The sequence below is a fragment of the Lactuca virosa genome, chromosome 9 (assembly GCF_052849685.1).
Source record: "Lactuca virosa cultivar CGN04683 chromosome 9, Lactuca_virosa_CGN04683_v6, whole genome shotgun sequence".
Classification (NCBI taxonomy): Eukaryota; Viridiplantae; Streptophyta; class Magnoliopsida; order Asterales; family Asteraceae; genus Lactuca; species Lactuca virosa.
This window is the reverse complement of record NC_136434.1, coordinates 100,729,565-100,744,276: the sequence shown is the minus strand read 5'-3', so window position 1 is coordinate 100,744,276 and position 14,712 is coordinate 100,729,565. Positions and strand designations below refer to the sequence as shown.

The 14,712-nt window shown below is 29.8% G+C and overlaps 1 protein-coding gene across 1 annotated transcript; it reads right to left on the bottom strand.

The window, feature by feature from the left end:
- Window positions 1-7,208: 7,208 nt before the first annotated feature.
- LOC145136098 (putative kinase-like protein TMKL1) lies at window positions 7,209-9,189 on the bottom strand. Its single transcript, XM_079070291.1, has 2 exons — window positions 8,398-9,189; window positions 7,209-7,955 (listed from the first exon to the last, which is right to left on the bottom strand). Exons 1-2 carry the CDS (start codon window positions 8,879-8,881, stop codon window positions 7,405-7,407), a joined length of 1,035 nt encoding a protein of 344 aa, XP_078926417.1. The 5' UTR covers window positions 8,882-9,189; the 3' UTR covers window positions 7,209-7,404.
- Between the last annotated feature and the right edge of the window lie 5,523 nt (window positions 9,190-14,712).

Sequence of the window (14,712 nt, the reverse complement as noted above, 5' to 3'; positions counted from 1 at the left end):
ATTGCAGAATCTTCATTGATTTCCTCTCCTATGGGGATTTTGATGTTCCGTGTTTCTCCAGGAACACTTTCCTCATACTCTAGTGCATCTTCTACTCCTCTTCTTTTCCGGGGATTTTTATCCTTAGAACCAAACAACCTTCCACAATTCAGGCGTGTTTTAGACTCTTGAGTGACTTTATCATCAGACTGTCCATATGGAATTTCAATTCGAGCTAGAACATTGATAGATGATATATATGATGTATTCATCCTTTTGTGTTAGTAAATGCATCAAGCAAATGATTTTCAGTTTCTTGGAAATGCATTATCTTTTGAACTTTAATTTCACATTGCTTTGTGCGATGGTCAAGATAGGATAAGGAAGGTTCATTCCATGAAATATCCTTTTCTTGAATTTTCTTTTCTCCCCCCTAATGGTGGGAAATTTGCCTCATCAAATTGGCAATCAGATAGGCGTGCTATAAAAACATCACCTATTAAAGGTTCAATATATCTTATAATAGAGACTGACTCACAACCAATATATATTCCCAACTTTCTTTGATGACCTATTTTTGTTTGGTGTGGCGGTGAAATGGGGAAATATACTACACACCCAAAAGTTCTTACATGAGATATATTTGGCTCTTGAACAAAATTAGGTTGTAGGAAGAATATACATGATATGAACTTGGCTTCATACGTATCAATGATCCAACATGTAAGATTGCATGGCCCCAAACAGAAACAGGAAGTTTGGTTCTTATTATCAATGTTGTAGCTATTAGCTGGAGACGTTTAATCAGTTATTCAACTAAACCATTTCTTGCGTGTACATGAGCAACTAGTTGCTCAACAAAAATTCCTACAGACATACAATAGTCAATAAATGCTTGTGAAGTAAATTCACCAGTATAATCAAGTCTCGCTCTTTTGATAGTATAATCAGGGAATTTTTCCCATAATTTTATAATTTGAGCAAGAAACTTTGCAAATGCCATATTACGAGTTGATAATATGCAAACATGATACCATTTGTTGGATGACCAAATGGTGGATGAATTAATCAACATATATCGCTTTGAATTCTTTCAAGAAATCTAGGTGACTCTCTTTCAACTTTCATTGGAGAATGTTTTATAATTAACTTTATGAAGGAAAAACATGTAGATGGTCTTATGTTACTGGATTAACAGAACTTCTAGTCTTTCAATGGATGTCCATGCGTATTCTCAATTATCCTTCGCATCATGGTTAATCATGGGTGGGTCAACCTATCATGCTATAAACGAAATGTCCAAAGATCACAATGTTTTTCTCTAACTACCATATTTGATTCAACCATATGTATATATGTGTAATGCAAACCAGAAACAAGTGTTGGTAGTTTTTCAAGCACATGGTTTTTGTCTATAATATACATATATTTCGTATTTTCAATGGTCATTGTTTTTGTGTCATATCCTTTGAAATATATGTAACTGAAACTTAGTAAGTTTCTATTAGACTTTAGAGAAAATAAGGCATTTTATATACAAAATCTTGCACCATTTGGTAATATAAAATAGGCTTTCCTAGTTCCCTCTAACAATCTGTAGGACCTGATATTGTATTTATGATTGCTTTTGCTGTTACTAATTTTGAAAACTATTTCTTTGATTTTAGAATTGTGTGTGTACTACCACTATCTTCCACACAATGATCTTCAACCTTTTATTGGTGTTATGCTCCCATTGGAGTCATATTGAACTTCACATATGAAAGAAATAATGAGTCGATAAAGATAATCATAATAATCATTATAAAGGAAGTTCATTTATTATAGGAAAGACATTATATGAAAAACAAAGGAAGGAAAAACAGATTTAATGGAGCAATAATAGAAATTTTAGTTTATGTCTTCCATATTGTAGAAATCAGTTGCAACTAGCGGAGTGCAATCGACATTATCAATGTGGTTTGCTTTTTTCCCCTTTCCTTTAATGGACTCTTGATAAAGTTGACAATGATGTGTAGGTGTGCAATAGGTCCTTGACCAATGGCCTGTGCTACCACATCAATAACATGAACCATTAGATTTTGTGATGTTCCAACATCATGCCTTGCCATTTTGGCCTTGTCTTGTGTATGAATAGTGTTTCTTTGTGTAGATTGATAATTATTCCCTTTCTGGCCACGAACATGATTATTACCTTGTCCACGACTATAACTATGGTTTTGGTTTCGAATAAAACAGCCAAGGCCTCATCCTCAACCACGACCACGACCACATCCTCGTCCATGTCTATTGTTGATGACCATCGGTATTCGTAGCATTTGCTTCAAGAAGTGCTACTGATCATGTTGGACGAAATTCACGGTTTTTCATCAAGAGCTCATTATTTTGCTCTACAACAAGCATATATACATTTATTTTAGAATATTTTGTGAACTTACCGATGTTGTTGCATCAAGGTAATGTTTGATGCATGAAACGTGGGGTAATTTTATCCAACATATCTTCATCAGTAACTTCATGTCCATAATATTTGAGTTATGAACATATTATGAACAAAGCTAAGTTGTATTCATTTACTTTCTTGATGTCCTGAAATCTCAGTGTTCTCCATTATCTCTAGCATTTGGATGTATAACGTCCTTTTGATGATCAAATCTTTCTTTCAATAGATTCTAAAGAATGCTTAGATCAGCAATATCAATATATTCAAATCTCAACATATCATCAAGATGCTTATGAAAGAAAACTTGTGCGTTTGCTTTTTCTTGCTCCGAGCACTCATTAAATTCCTATATAGCATTAGGGATTCTCATGTACTCAAGATTCATTTTTACATCTATCATCCATGACATATAGTTTTTTCCACTAACTTCAAGTGTTGCAAACTTGAGTTATGCAATGTTGGACGTAATGTAACCTAAAAATTTTAACAAAATAAAAATATGAAAATCAAAATCCATATATATATATATATATATATATATATATTGCACAAAACATAAACGGGAGAAGAATCATCACATACAAGACTAAAAAATGATAAAATAAATCATGATAAATTACATCCGGTGTGAGATTGAAAATTAGGACGACAGGTGTTATAGTCATTAAAGTTGCAAGAATCAAAACCACATGAATCATTTGTGGTAGTAAGTAATATAATAGTGGTGTCATTTATAATAGAAAATATAGCTATTTGTTACATATACATAGTCGTATTATATATATATATATATATATATATATATATATATATATATATATATATATATTGTAAATCATTTAACAAGATGTATAATTAATACATAATTTCATTCTGTATACTAATTAGAAATAAAAATAAAGGTTAGTAAATATTTAAATAGAATTATGAATAATATCTAAAAAATAAATAAATAAATATTGGTATGTACATATAAATGTTAGTATACATAAATAAAAGTTAGTTGATTTAAATGTTAGTATGCATAATAATGGTTGGTAATAAAAATCATTAGTCGTTAATAATGAATAATTTTTCTTAATTCACGATTATTTTAATGTAATGGTTGTTTATAATAAATACATTTTTTTATTAAATAATATATATCTTAATTACGATGGAAGTGATTTCCACTTGATTCAAGCTTTCGTGATGATAACGTTTTCTAAATTCGACGTAATTAAAATAAATTTAACAAAACTATATTAAAACTTTATGAAAGAAAGAAGAAGATTTAAGAGCATTCTTGAACACTTAGAAAATTTTATTTAAGATGACGTCTTTTTTCGTTTCATATTTGATAAGAATTTATACTATATAACATCGTATTCTTACATCATATAAATAGTAACTCAAAGGTAAAGAAATTTATTCAATGGGTGAAATCTGTTCATCCATATGTTTTGTCTAACTCAATAATTTGATTGATTATATATATATATATATATATATATATATATATATAAAGTTATTATAAAAAAATAAAACAGATTTATAAAAAGCTAACAACCATTTAAGAATATATATATATATATATATATATATATATATATATATATATATATATATATATATATATATATATATATATATATATATATATATTCTTCAATGGTTGTTAGCTTTTTATAAATCAGTTTTAATTTTTTATAATAACTTTATAAATTATATTATTAGATTTAGTATATACTAAATGATTAAATTTAATATTGTAATGATTATTAATATCAATTTAATGTGTAGGATAATATTTACAAGGTACACATCTTATATTTATTATCTTACTACACAATTATATTAACTAAAAATGAAAACAACCTATATTTAATATCTATCTATACAATTAAATTAACTAAAATGTATAGACTCAAATTGAATGTCAAAAGACGGTAAAAATCAATGTTCTAAATAACGTAAGACGTGTTTTGATGGCAAGGTAAAAGTTAAGTCATGACAAGCCTTGACGAGCCATAACGTTGTTGAAGGCGTGACTATTTTATATACATTAAACATATGAAGTTTTTAGAAGTGTTATATTAATATATAATATAAAAAAGTTAACAAAAACTCAATTATTTTAGGCCCGATAAAAAAAACAAAACAAAACAAAAAAAAAACAAAAAAGAAACCCACACCTTGAAAAAAAACTCGCGCCATAATACGATAAGGCGCGTCTTGACGCGTTATTTGGGCGCTACGCTTAACAACCCGTCTTTGACATTTTTGTAGCGACTACACCACACCTTGCTCCAAGGCACGACTTGAGGCGTGTCATAGCCAGCTTTTTAGAACCATCGTAAAAATGAGTGTTTAAGATTTAAAATGAGATAAAGGATTCCTTTACATCATTTTGTTCCACGAATGATGTTGGGTTTGAATTAAATATAGACAATTTTATAATTGGTTAATGTGGTTTGAAAAATATCTTATTTTGAGGACTTTTATGGAAAACATCGCGTCGTTGGTCCCTTTGGTTTGCAAAATTTCATGAATGATCCTCCTGTCGTTAAATATAACTTTTCAGCTATTAAATTTTTATGAAAAAAACTATTTTATCCTTTTATCAAATTTGCAATATACTACAAACCTCAAGTACCGTTTGTGTAATTTTGTAAATTTGAAATTTTGTATATATATAAATTATAAATATAAATTTGATATATATATATATATATATATATATATATATATATATATATATATATATATATATATATATAATTTTAGTTATTTTTAGTTTTTCTAATATTTTAATTTATTTTGATTCAAGTAAATGAAAAAAAAAACTTCAGTTTAAAATATTGTAACAATTTTTTTTGTAGAGTCCGACTCTTATTAGTTTTTTTTTCTTCATTTTATTCTATTATCAAATTGGAAAATATTATCTCGAATTTAAACTGATGATATCTCATATAGAAATATGATTTAATTTGTAAGTTACATTTCAAAAATATTAGCTATTCTTTCTTATTTTAATAATTATAAATCGCAAATATCACACATTGAAACATTAATTCTCAGTACACAAACCGTTTGATTTTTTTAATTCTAATTTTTCATAACATATATAAAATAACTACATTGAAACTGTGGATCTGCCTATTAGTCTGTTAAATGGTTGTATGATCATCTGTTACTATTATATGTTATTTGTTATGTATATGTCGACATAATATGGTTGTGTTGAGGCGTTACTATTTTATGCGGAAGCCAATAAACCTAGGAGTAAGCCAGACATAAGTTGTACGCCCAAAGGGCAAGCCAAACTTATGCTATGGGCTCGGGAGTAAGCCAAGCATAAGTTGTGGGCCTGAAGACAAGCTAGACTCATGTTGTGGACTCATGGGTAATCCAGCCTGTTAGCTGTGGACCCAATATGCATGTTGTTATATGTTGTGTGGTCGTACTTTGGGGAAACTCACTAAGTTTTAGCGTACCGTTTCAATTTTATGTTCCAGGTACTTCGGATGATCAGGGTAAGGCGAAGACGTGATCGTACACATCCTCTGATGCAATGTTTTGGGAGATTTTTATCATTGATCTTGAGAGTATTTGTATCTGACACTTGATTTGATTTGGTATTGGGTTGTAAACAATGGTTTCTTTTAAATTAAAATGAATACTTTTATCGTGATTTTGGAATGTTACAACCACAAATAACCAAAATTATAAAAAAAAAAAATAGAAAGCCAAAAAATCTCAAACATCAAAATTGTAATATACTCTAATATATTCATACATTTTACACTTTTTGACAAAAGGTCAAAAAAAGAGTTATCAAATTAATGAAAAATAAAACGAAACAACGAAAAAAAATTAAAAATAGGAAAAATTTTAAAAAATAATACGAAAAAATTAAAAAATAATACTAAAAAAATAATAAGAAAAAAACCAAAAAAAGATGAAAAGTGTCAAATGTATTAATATATTCGAGTATATTACAATTTTGGTATTTGAGTGTTTGTTTTTTGTTTTTCTATTTTTTATTACTTAAATCAAAATAAATAAAAACAATAGAAGAATAATAAATAACTAAAATTATATACAAAATAGAAAAGAAAAGTTGAGATAATGATAATGATAAATAAAAACATAAAGTTGTTAATGATATTAACTATGGAGCATCTAAGTAAAAAAAACATGAACCGTATTAAAAATAATAATAAAAAAAAAACTTTTAGCGCTTTAATTCACAAATAAGAAAACTTTTAAAAAAATGTTTCTGACATGGTTTATCGAATTTAAGTTTATTTACTTGAATCAAGATAAATAAAAACATTAAAAAAATCCCATAAATAACTAAAATTATAAAATAAAAATAGAAAACAAAATGTCAAAAAGATTAAAAAAAAAATTATCAAATTTACACACACACATATATATATATATATATATATATATATATATATATATATATATATATATATAATTTCGTATTTACAAAATTACAAAAATGATCCTTGAGGTTTGTTGTATATTTCAAATTTGGTACAAGTGTAAAATAGTTTTTTTTTTATTTTATAAAAGTCAAATAGCTGAAAAGTTAAATTTAACGGCAAAAGATCATTCATAAAATTTTGCAAAACACATAGACCAAGGACTTGGCGTTTTCCATGAAAATCAACAAAATGAGATATTTTTTGCAAGCCATACAGACCAATTACCAATTACGGTGTAAAATATAAAATGATACTAATATAAGAAATGAGATTGTATATTAGATTAGACATGGCTTAAATAGAACAAATGGAAAAGCACATTCCTTTTTATGAACTCATCGCTACAATTTACAATCCATTGTTTACAAGATTTTACGCTAAATAAATGCAACTACCTCCATAATACAATGTAAATGAATATTCAAGATTCTGGGCTGCCAAGAAAATGCTCAATCATCATGGCAGTTAATTAACACCACCATTAATCCATTATCAATATACTAATCATGATCCGATCTCTCGTAGCTTCTTGCAGATTTGCTTTATGTTGGGCCTGAGAGAAGGCGATGAAGAACAACACGCGATTGCAATCTCAGTCAGTTTCAGAATGTGTTCTTCATCAACTCGATTTTCAGGATTGCAAAAACCCAATATCCGATGATCCAAGATTGCGTTACAATTGAAATCTCGAACTGGGTTTGCTTTTTCATTACTTGTGGGTTCTTTACCAGTAAGTAATTCGAATAAAATCACTCCGAAATTAAATATATCGGTTTCAAGATTCGTAGCATTTGTTTTAATCGATTTGGGTTGGTTGTACCCTTCAAGAGCAGCGTCTTCGAGCATTTCTTGTGTTGCAGATGGGTTCAAGAGCAGATGTAGACCGAAATCAGACACAATTGGCTGTTGATTTCGGCCTAAAAGTATGTTTTTTGATTTTAAATTTCCATGAATAATTGGGTTTTGAAGCCCTGTATGGAGATAGTGTAATCCTCCAGCAATGCCAATTGATATCCTGTAAATCACACTCCATTTTAGAGATTCACCGTTTCCATCTGCCAAATGTACAAGAGAAGAAGCATAAGGTACTACATTGCTAGATGTTTAGGGAATCTGTTTCAAGTAAAATCAAACAAAACCCAATTGAAAAATCAAATCTTTGTTGAGGAAGTTTCAACAAGAAAACCATAAAGAGTTGTTGGTTATTAAAGCCAAGGAATCTTTAACCTTTTGGTCTAACAATGTACAACACAAGATGCGCAAGGTACAATAACGCTAGAGGCTAAGTGAATTAACTTCAAGTAAAATAAACAAAACCCATTTTAAAGATCAAAATTCTTGTACTACATTGCTACTTTGCTAGAGGTTTAGTGAAATTGTTTCAAGCAAAACTAAACAAAACCCAATTGAAAGATCAAATCTTTATTGCAAAATTTTATTTGTTTCAAGGTTCCAATTCAAATTACAACCTTCAAATTAAAAATTAATAAAATATACCTCTAATGAATTGAGCAAGATTTCCTCTCCTATAGAAGGGATGAACCAAAAGCTTTTCACCTCTAGGACCAAGATAGAACCCACAAAGAGGCACCAAATTAGGATGCCTAATTGACCCAAGAAGTTGTACCACATGCATAACATCTTGTACCTTCTCAGTGCAAGTTGGTCTCAAGAATCTTAACACCACAACTGAATCATTTCTCACCAAATTAGCTCTATAAAGAGTTCCATAACTGGATTTACCAATCACTTCACCAGGAGCATCCAATATATCAAAACAATTCAGATCTTCACCACCTTCAAATCTCAATAAATCCCCTTTCATCTCCATGTCATCAACTTCAATGTTTGATTCTTTATCCCAAGATTCATCTTTTGAACACCTTTTTCTTCTGCAGAGATAAATCAAAGCTAGAGTAATGAATAAAGTAAAAGAAGAGGATAACACCACAATTAGCATAATCTTGTGTCTTCTCTCCATGTGGGGCAAAATGAATTGTTGCTTAAAAGCTTAAAAGATTCAAGAATTATGTGGGTTTTATGAATGTGTAGACAGGATCTTTGTTGTCTGTGCAACTTCACAGGTTTTTAATTCACGCCCATTTCGATTTGGGAGCTTGTTGACTGGTGAGTGAAATGGCATGAGGGAAGTGTGTTGAGGCAAAAAAAAAAAAGGATTTAAGAGACAGAATTCGAAGTTTCGAAATAATACGATTTTGGAATTTGGAATTACCGAGAAAAGAACTTTTTTTTTTGGCTTATTCAAGAGTTTTCTATTTTGTTGAAGAAAGAGCTCTTTAACTAACTTGTTTTAATGCAAATACTACAAAGGGTATATATATATATATATATATATATATATATATATATATATATATATATATATATATATATATATATATATTTGTTGATATTTGATTAAAAGGACATCATGATTACGTACTAAAAACTCTCCCATAATAACTAATAAGGAGTGTGGTGGTTTGATGGTAGACACTTTAATGAATTAATTGATGCGGTTGTTGGGTGAAAATGAAAACTCACCCTGGTATATCTTCAATCATATCTTCAAATGCAATCATCCCCTTCCACCATAATTATGTTTCTCAAAATAGCTATGTCAAGGAATGAAAATAAGGGAGTGTTTGTGATTGTTTATTTTAAGGTTAAGGTCCTATTTGACAAAACAAAAATAAGCTGACGAATATATATTTCTCAACCAAAGATCAAGGATTTTATCAAAAAAATTGGCTAGTAGTATTTCAATTTGATAGACAATTGTCTTTTAGCTAAAAGTTAAGTGAAGGGTTCAACTCTTATTTTGAATAAAAAAATATAAAAATTTATTTTAGTTAAGGCTTGGTAATACTAGCTTATCATAACTTATAAGCTAAAAACTAGTTTTTTAGCTAGCACACACCAAACTGAGTCTAAATGTCTAAATGTTTGTTAGTTTATTTTGATTCAATTTATTGTAGTAAGAAATTATTTTAAGTGGTCAAATGATATAAGAAAAAAATTGTTTATTGACTTATTAATAATGATCAAATGACATTAAACATGACGTTAAGGGTTTAAGTCTTATAGCGACAACAAATGTGTATATAAGAATGAAATTAAATAAAATATGAGTTGGACGTTTTAGTATATATATATATATATATATATATATATATATATATATATATATATATATATATATATATATATATATATATAGAATAATGGAAAGGATCAAATGAGAACACCTAAAAGGTTGAGAACGCGAGAATAATTCTGGACCAATCAGTATATAAGGGCATATTAGTAATTGTTTATTTTAATTAAATTATATAAAATTAAAAACCACTTTCCTTAAATTTAGGGATTACAACAGTTTCCAAATATATATATATTTATTAATAAAATATTTTAAAAAAAATTATCGTTTTTTTTTAATTTAAAAAATCTTTTTTTTTCTTATGCCATATGCTTCATACGAATTCATTCATTAATGAATGAAAAATATTTTTTTATTACTTTTAGGTTTTTGTTTTTTAACTACACTTTATTTAGATTAAAAAAAATACTTTTATGTTAAATTCATTAATGATAGAAATGTACATAAAAATAAACTTTTAAATAATTTTTTAGAATTTTATTTGATCGGGTTATGTTAATCATTAATAATTATAACAACAAATACTTTAATTAATAACACACAATAGGATAGATAAAAAAACTCAAAACAATTATAATCACAAATAAAGAAAGCACAATACAAAGGTAAAAAAGTTGAATATATGTTTAATCATAAATGAATAAAGGACAATGTCAAGTTAAAAAAATCAGTTGAAATCACTAAAGAATGAAACAGATAAAAAAAATATCTAATACATTTATAATCATAAAAAACGATGTTGCGCTCATGGTTGTTAATCTTGATGCGACCATCACACCCAAAAACAAATGCACTTGTGATCACTGTTATTCTTAAATTTACACCTGTAAAAAACAAAGGGCATACAATTAGAAATATTTGAGTAATTTTCATGTATGATTATAGCTATATTCGTTTATTATTATTCCAGAAAACAATTCAGAAACTATAATAATGTATATATGCATCTTCATTTATTCACAAACGGTTGTATATATGGTTATAGTTATATTCATGTATGATTATAGCTATATTCATGTATGATTATTCCAAAAAAGGACGAAAAAAACAAAGGGCAAACAATTAGAAATATTTGAGTAATTTTGTTTGCATCAATACAGAGAAATTTGAATGTTCTATTGGTTTTGCTTGTCATTGAGGGTGTAGCAAAAGGTTAGCTTTGATTTTCTTTCATTGAATATTGTCAGAAAAAGAAAATCAAAGAAAAGATTGAGAAAGAACAGAGCATGCATTCAAGTTCCAGTTTTCTGAATTCGGGTATTTCATCGAGGACCTTATGTGCACAACTTATCCTTATATGTTTACAAAATTAATTACTCCATACAACAAACTAAACAACAGGTCTCACGAATTATTTTGAAGCTTTGGTGCATAGGTTCAAATTAGCATAACATATGGCGTTCGAATTGATTTTGCAAGAAAAAAAAGAATGCACAAACAGATTCCATGTACAGATTCGAACAGTATATAGCATTGTAAGGCTCGAATCAATAGATTAGGTGGATTTTGAACAACATTTGCAAGGAAAAAAGCTTAATGTTACCTGATTCGGAGTACGTCGTCGCTACCATGCTGCTCCAGAGTGGAGGATCGAAGTCTGGTAGTGTGTCGTTGCTTGCTACCGCCGGTGAGTAGCAGTCGAGTTCACGAGATTGCCAATAAGGTTAAGAAAAAGTGTTGTCGGCTGTAAGTCTCACTCTGTATGCGATGACGATGATGAAGAACGAAAGTCGCCGCTGGAGTCTGCCACTGTCCGCTGCCTTGCGCTGGTGAGTAGATGTTGGTGTCCGCCGGTGAGTAGAAGTCGTCAAGCCGATGAGATCGTCGACGATGGAAGTGATGATGCGTATAAAGGGGAAATGGGGAGTGAATGTCGGTTGTGCTTGAAATTGGATACGATGATACTCTGATAGATAGAAGCATACATTCTTAGGGTTAGCTTAAAGTCGATGCATCTTATGAAACCCTAGAGAGAGAGAGAGAGAGAGAGAGAGAGAGAGAGAGAGAATAAGAAAGGTAAGAGGCGAGAGGGTGAGAAATAATAGGAAATAGGTAAAGTTGCAATTCCTATTATACCCTTCTGACCATTTAAAAGTTACACTTAAATGCCAGTAGTTTTAGAGTTTGTCATAAATCGCCCGTTTAATAGTAACCATAGATCTTAGTATTTAGATAGTCCAGATCTGTTCTTGCGTTCTCAACATTTTAGGTGTTCTCATTTGATCCTACTCCTATATATATATATATATATATATATATATATATATATATATATATATATATAGACAAAATTGCAAAAATGGTCCCTGTGGTATGCAAATTTTTAGGGTTTTACTCCAAACCACGACTTTTTTGGATTGGTGGTCCTTTTGAGTTAGTTTCTTTGCGTTTTTAGTCCCTCAGTAAACTGAAAATACTATTATGCCCTTCTGATATATTTTTTATGCTTTTTCTATTTAATTTAAATGAAAAATAAAATAATTACCTAATTTGGAGCCCACCTCTCTCTCTCTCTCTCTCTCTCTCTCTCTCTTTCTCTCTCTCTCTCCTGTGTAAACCCACCGCCGACCCAAACCTCGTTCATATGCCTCTCTCTCTCTATATCTCTCTCTGGCAGAGTTTGTACCTTTAAGTAATCTGTTGCTGTTCTTGTCAGTATAATTGTTCAATTTTATCTTTAAATTGTTTTCTGAAGAGGGATTAGGAGTCAAAACGGGGGAGAATGTGGGGATTTGGGGGCAGATTCTACTGGGGGAAGACAAAAGAAGAAGAAAGAAGAAGATGACCAGACGAAGGTGGTGGTTGGAATGCAGTGACGAGTTTGGTACTCCGATTGCTAATTTGTATGTGTTCTCCAACCTTAATTAGATTCTTCTATATCATAATCTTCATCTGGTGTTATTCCCAATTCCCGATTTTAGTTTGGTACTCCGATTGTTACATAATTAATATCAGATCGATGGTCCTGTATCCCTGGAACGTTGTTTCCTTGATCAAATTCATGGTTCAACCTTCAAAGTATCTAGGTGGTGGCTGGACTGCATTGAAGAAGGTGGTGGTTGGACTGCAATGATGAGCGGCGGCGGTATCCGGCGAGTTATGAGTTGGTGATGAGAGGAGGGGTCGGGAAGGATGTTTCCGGCAACAGCAATGGTAATGGGTGGATGTGGTTTGCGTTGGCAGCCCAAGGGAACACGATGGTGGATGCTGGTGGTGACTTCGGGTGGTTCTCGGTGGCAGTGGGTGATCAAGGGTGGCAGTTCTTGGCCACTCTTGGTTCCATCTTCGGTTCTTGACAGAATTCAACGAGAGGAAAGGGGGGGGGGGGGAAGTGAGGTGGTGGTGGTTTTTGGTCCAATAATGGTGAGGGAAAGGTGGTTTGTGGCAGCAACGACTTAGCTCAAGAACAAACACCCATTTCAGTCTCTTTCACTCTTCCAGCGTACCTCCAATCTGGTTCAGAGAGAAAGAATTTCATGCACCTCTTCAATGGGGAAGGTTGACTTTTACAAAGTCCAAGAGAGAGAGAGAGAGAGAGAGAGAGGTGGGTCCTCTATTATTTTTTTTATTGTTAAAATAAATAAATAAATATTAAATTTTAAGAAAAATGAAAAATAAATACCCCAAGGGTATTATAGTCATTTCAATTTTCGGAGGAACTATTTTTACATACAAACCACTCCAAAAGGACCATAAATCTAAAAAACTCGGAGTTTGGACTAAAACCCCAAAAATTTGCATACCACAGGGACCATTTTTGCAATTTTGTCATATATATATATATATATATATATATATATATATATATATATATATATATATATATATATATATATATATATATATATATATATATATTACTAGGGAAAATCAGTTTACCCATTTACCCTTTTTTGCATCCAAACAATAAATCCTATGTATAATTACGATTTGTCGTTCCTCTTTTTTATTTCTTTAGCATGAGCAGTGTACCACCCATCTTAATTTTCATGGTAGCTTCTTCTACTTTGAATCTTTAATTTTAGCTTACTAAATGTGATAAGTACATATTTTGTCTGATTATCAAACTATTATGAAGGTCCATATATTAAAACTTTTATTACAATATGAAGTTTGTCGATAACGAACTATTCTGCTTAATTGTTAGTGGGTATATTAATAGATTTAGGAATGTTTGATACATAGCTTTTAAGAGTTTCTACCATTTAGTTTTTAATAAAAAAAATCAAATAAATAAAAAAAAAAGTTCGGTAGTAAGTGCTTCCAACTTTTATTTTAAACAAAAACTTGTAATTCAAAAGTTAATTTAAGTAGCGGTTAACAAAAAAAATTCTACATATTATAACAAATTTATAAGATTATCTAAAGGATCGAAATAAACAAAATGTATCAAACAATAAAAATAAAGAACATAACTAATAAAAAACCAATTTCGATTAAGAATATCTCACAAATAGAGAATGCTTAAAACGGTATTCTACATAATAATCTAGTGTAACTTATATACTACATTGATAACTATTCTAGAATCAAATCCCTACATATCACAGATTAAAATACAAAGATAACTCCCATATATAAGAGATATATAGTATACAAAGATAATCATATCACTAAGATACTAGATCTCTAACTTAAAGCAAAAGAAACAT

Coding starts and splice junctions, on each gene's coding strand:
- LOC145136098 (XM_079070291.1), bottom strand. CDS start 8,881: ATGGAGAGAAGACACAAGATTATGCTAATTGTGGTGTTATCCTCTTCT. Junction 7,956..8,397: donor TCTTGCTCAATTCATTAGAG/GTATATTTTATT, acceptor TACATTTGGCAG/ATGGAAACGGTGAATCTCTA.